The sequence below is a fragment of the Gekko japonicus genome, unplaced genomic scaffold (assembly GCF_001447785.1).
Source record: "Gekko japonicus isolate JY-2015 unplaced genomic scaffold, Gekko_japonicus_V1.1 scaffold54, whole genome shotgun sequence".
NCBI lineage: Eukaryota > Metazoa > Chordata > Lepidosauria > Squamata > Gekkonidae > Gekko > Gekko japonicus.
Window position 1 is genome coordinate 1,871,795 of NW_015167058.1, and position 5,333 is coordinate 1,877,127.

A 5,333-nucleotide genomic window follows, 5' to 3' on the forward strand; every position below is an offset into this window, starting at 1 on the left:
CACACAGCCTCATAATATGGGGAAACATGTTGAGTGTACAGAATGCACGGTAGAACCCACTGACACTGGCATTGCAAGCAGTGATCACTGGCAATGTGTGTGCGCGTGTATTGTGGTGTTGTCTGAGATGGTTTCACTTATTCTACTCCTGACCAGCATGTCCTGGGGGTTTCTGAATCGTCTGTGAGTGGGGGGGGGGAGAACTACACCTAGGGATACCAGAGAAGAGATGCCATTGCTTCTGAATAATATCTCTTACTTGAGTGTACGTTCTAGTGGTGTAGTGGTTAAGTGCGCGGACTCTAATCTGGGAGAACCGGGTTTGATTCCCCACTCGTCCTCTTGCACCTGCCGGATGACACTGGCAAGCCATAGTTCTGGCACAGCTGTTCTTGAAAAACAGCAGTTTCTGTCAGAGCTCTCTCAGTCCCACCTACCTCACAGGGTGTCTGTTGTGGGGAGGGGAAGGAGTTTGTAAGCCGCTCTAAGACACCCTTGGGTAGTGAAGGGTGGGAAATAAAATCCAATCTCTTCTCTTCTCTTCTATCTATTATATATTAAAGTAATCACCATTCTATCAGATACCTGATGCTAACACGGCTACTTACTTGAAACTGTTAGCAGCAGTGCATACTTTCACAGGATACAGTGCTTTGTTTGATAAGATAAAGTATTCAAAGCTAAAGATGTTGGCACCACATTTCCATTCTGTTATTTACTTATTATCAAATCTTGTAGAAAGAGAACAAGATGTGATTTCCCCCTTCTTCCTCAGCTTATCTGGAACAAGAATCGACTTTTTAAAAACACCAAACTATCCTGGCAGACTGGGGTTTTTTGGGGGGGAGGGATGTTTTGGCATGATGTGGTGAATGGTCAGCCACTCCTGCTTAATATCCTCTTTTCCCTTCATAACTAAGATTAAATGGCTTTCCTGTGTTAAATAAAGCCCTGGGGTGCCGCTGCTAGCAGGAAAAAAAAAATCTACTGAGGGGGCGGATATCATACCTCATAAAGACTGACACAGATGTCACAAAGTCTGACAGTTTCAATAGCTAGTTCATCTAGCAGGACAACTTCTGAACAGTCTCCTTTCTTCAGACTTCTCTGTTGGGCCACTTGATCAGCTGAGTGGGATGATCCCCAGTTTGCCACTGGAAATTGAGCTGTTGGGGTAAATGGGCACCAGTATTCTATAAAAGGAGACCTCCTTCATTCTGTTCTTGACCAGCTCTGGAGGAGTGAGAACTGGATCACAGTTCTCATCATACCAGCCATAAGGTATCCAGGATAACTGGTGACTGTATCTACTGAGCTCATGTGTTGTATACTTTTTTTTTTCTTCCCACCTTTTGCCTTTGTGGGTTCTGCCTGAGTTTGGTTGACTTTCATATTGTATTTACACTCAGTCCAACCATCCTTTTCCCCTTTGTAGCAAAAAAAAAATATGTCTCTTTGTTTTCCTTTTGAGCTTAGCAAATTCCTATGGTCATCCCAGCTACCATCAAAAGTAAGGAAGGAGTTCCATCCCAGATGTTCCTCCTCCTCTTTTTCTCACTTAAGTGCTCAGGGACCACTGTCCAAGGTCCTGCAGCAAGCAGACAGGTATAGCCATGGTTTAATTAAAGGAAATTCCTCTGGCTGGTGGCAGCAATCGATTCCTACCACAAATTTTGGGCAGTTTTTTTTACCCTACACCTGACCTGAGGGCCAGCTCCCTTTCAGGTCATCACATATGAACACTGAAACTGAAAACATTTCTGCTTTAAGCTTATGTTATAACTGGTACTTCTAAGTTGGGAAGATGATCAGCTTTTGCTTGTGTGTATTAATATATTGTAAATTGAAATGACAGACAGGCATAAAACGTTCAGCTTTTATGACATCTTCATAAATAAAATATGCGAACAGCTGGAATGAGAACTCCCAACCTATAGGTTAATGATTATACCAGTCTCTACATTAACATCAAGGTAGACCGCTATCTGGAGATACTCTGAAATTTAATGTTCTTTCTCTTAACTAAGTTACAATTGTGGAATAACTACATATCAGAAGAAGAATAAAAATCCATTGAATTGTTACAGATAAGTGATCTAACTCCTGCCCTTGGTGTACATGGAGAAAAAGGAAGTATATATACAGGGGGAGGAAACAAAGTATTCCCCAAATCCTAAACTTTGTCATCAGTATCAGAGGTTCTCATGGATAACATTTTGAGAGACCGTCCCATGCTCTTTTCTAAGTAATGCATCATGGCCTCTGTTTGGTTACTCTGAGCTGTATTCACAGAGGATTGAAATGTCTGTGATTCTGCCCCTTTCCTGCAGGGGAAGTGGGAGACAGTAGCAAAGAGGAAAGAGTTTCAAAAGAGAAACAGAAATTCAAGTGAGTGAGTAAATGAAGAAGAGTTTTGTTTTGCCTTTATAAAAATGCTAACACTCTTGTTCTATCATTTTTAGGCTGGCCTTTCGTATCCCACAGAAAGCAGGAATATTCTATTTCATTGATTAGGCTGGGCACCCCCATGAACGTAACAGATGTATCAGGAAATGGCACTTCTCCCCGGGAATGCAGATCCCGAATTCACCTCATACTCTTACAACAACTTGGACACATTTTGCGAAGTGCAACCCAAGAAAGGATTATTCTACAAAAAAGCAAGACTTCTGCATCCTGGGGAAGACTTGTGTTGGTTGGCCCATCGAGAGGATCAAACAAGATATGTGATTATCAATGTAGGTGGCATCAAGTACAAGATTCCCTGGACCACGTTGGAGAATTGCCCCTTGACCAGGCTCGGAAAATTAAAATCTTGCAACAACTATGAAGAAATCATGGACATCTGTGACGATTATGATGTCAGCTGCAATGAGTTCTTTTTTGACCGCAACCCTTGTGCCTTCAGGACCATCATGACTTTTTTGACAGCTGGGAAGCTAAGACTCCTCAGGGAAATGTGTGCTCTGTCTTTCCAAGATGAACTGATATACTGGGGGATAGAAGAAGAACATTTGGAGTGGTGCTGCAAGAAAAGACTGCGACAGAAAGAGGAAGAGATGGCTGAGGCTGCATTGTACGAAGGGGAGATGATGATGGCTGATGAAGAACCACAGTGTGCCTTCGAGGATAGCAGCCGTATGAGTTTGTGCATGAGAAAGCTCAGGGATATGGTGGAGAATCCTCATTCGGGGATCCCAGGAAAGATCTTTGCTTTTATATCTGTATCATTTGTTGCCATCACTGCAGTTAGTCTCTGTATTAGTACCATGCCGGATCTCAGAGCAGAAGAAGATCGGGTAAGTACATAATCGATGAAAACAAGGTTTACTTAACTCTGTCTCTAATGCATAGAAGAAAGGCATTTTTCATTAACACCACCAGCTCATTTTCAGTCTGTTGTTGAAAAATTGCACGAGAAAGTTGGGGAAATCTACACCTTGTCTTGTCCTTGTGTTCTGACTGTCCCTGATGAATGCATGGGCCTTTTCCTTTCACATGAAAGTAAATATCATTATAGAGGTGCTAATTCCCTGCAAGTTAGTTCTGAAAGATCTCACATAGTATTCTGTATACTGGCCATAGTTCCAATTCTTTTCTTTCTTTATCATAATTTTAACTTGTTAAGTTAGCTTTCAGTATAGCCGTCTATGTACTATAGCCACTTCACTAACTATTGCTGCTTCTAAAATTAAATTATGGTATGGCATTGTGTGTGGTATAGTCAGGAGATCCTAGGATTGTCTGGCAGCCTGAAGCTCAAGCTCTTTTTTAGTGTTACGCAGCAAGCTAGGCTTATTTTTGGGCAGGGAGAGCTGTGACTGACTGAAGGTCACCCAGCTTGGCTTCAAGTGGAGGAGAGCGGAATCGAACCCAGTTCTCCAGATTAGAGTCCGTCACTCTCAGCCACTACACCACACTGACTTCTTTTGTTTTTGGAAGCCAAGGAAGGCCTTGGATTTGTTGGAGGATTTTTTAGACTGGAGGAGGCAATTTTTACCAATTTTCTCTCTCCTGCTGCAGACCTCTAGCTGGTCCCCCCCCCCCAGCGCCACCCGCTGTTCCTGGGGGTTCCCAGTTCTCCAGGAACAGCATTTAAGGAGGCAGCTTAGAGTTTCAGTGGACTCCTACAGTGTTGCCCCAACACTATGGCATTATTTTTGGGTTTGCACTGGAGGTGACATCATGCTGTCCGAGCAGTGGCATTTTACATGACTCTGCCCCCCAGGCCTCACTAGGGCAGCTTGAGTTGCAGCTCCATAGACAGAAATCCTGTCCATCCATGAAAATTACTGATGAATGCAAGCTGGGATATGTTTGGCAAGGCTGATATATCACTATTTCACAAAGTTGTGTCAGGATTCCTTGCTGTTTGCCCTTCACATCAAAACTATTTATATGCATCTGAGTGACTTCCGGTTGATGGCGGCACACTAGCAGACTCACCTCCCGGACCTCCCGGGGGTGAAGCTGTGCTCCAGCCGAAGGAGGGGGTATGCGGGCTCACTACTCCCCCAGGGACCCGGCTGAAGGGATCCTGGCCATGGAGCTTTTGAGAGGTTGCCTCTTCGATGGTGTAATGCCGGAGAGTTGAGGCACCTCTCCGCTCTGATGGTTCTTCGTGCTGAGAGACCGAATGGACTACGTGACGCTGACCGGGGCAAGTGCAGGAGATTGAGCGCGAAATGGAGTGTAAACGAGGTCTGTGGACCAATTATGAACGTGAGTCGTTAAGCATTGATTAAAAAGAAAAGAAGCTCCCCACCCCCACCCCATGGAACAGAAGATAGGGCGAGCAGGGGAGGGACGCCTCCCAAACGCATAGACTTTAGAGCGATTGAGGGGGGGAGCGGAAGCATAAAAGGCAAAGAGTACTTACCAAGGCGAGTGCGAGCGTTAAGGATCATATTCAGAGACTTTCAAAAAGTTTGCGAAAGTAAACAAAGAGAAAAAGATGGCGGGGAAGAGGACAGAGAAAGAGAAGCATCTGAAATCGAAAGTAACTGAGAGCCCAAAACCGGAAGGAGTCAACGAGCCGGCAAAGACTTTGGCAGACTCCATGCGCCACCTGCTGGACTAAATGAATAATCTCAAAGAGCAGATGACATCAATGACCCAGTGTATCACCACTCAACAAAATCAGATAAGCAAGACTCTGAAAATGATGAATCAAACAAATGAGAAGGTGAAAGAAGTGGATGCCACTACCCAAAAGGTGAAGAAGAAAGTACAAAAACTGGAAAAGAAGCAAGTTTCTACAGAAGAGCAGTTGCTACAATTACAAATGGAAAAGGCTAATATGATCCTTCACTTTCAGGACTTGCCAGAGACTA

General features: G+C 44.0%; 1 protein-coding gene across 1 annotated transcript in view; it reads left to right on the top strand.

Moving 5' to 3' along the window:
• The first annotated feature begins 2,540 nt into the window (after positions 1-2,540).
• The window catches only part of KCNG2 (potassium channel, voltage gated modifier subfamily G, member 2), a 53,675-nt gene continuing 50,882 nt past the window's right edge, over positions 2,541-5,333 (top strand). Inside the window, exon 1 of the mRNA XM_015412468.1 lies at positions 2,541-3,299. Coding sequence (XP_015267954.1) covers positions 2,541-3,299 — 759 coding nt within the window. The remainder of the gene's footprint in view (positions 3,300-5,333) is intronic.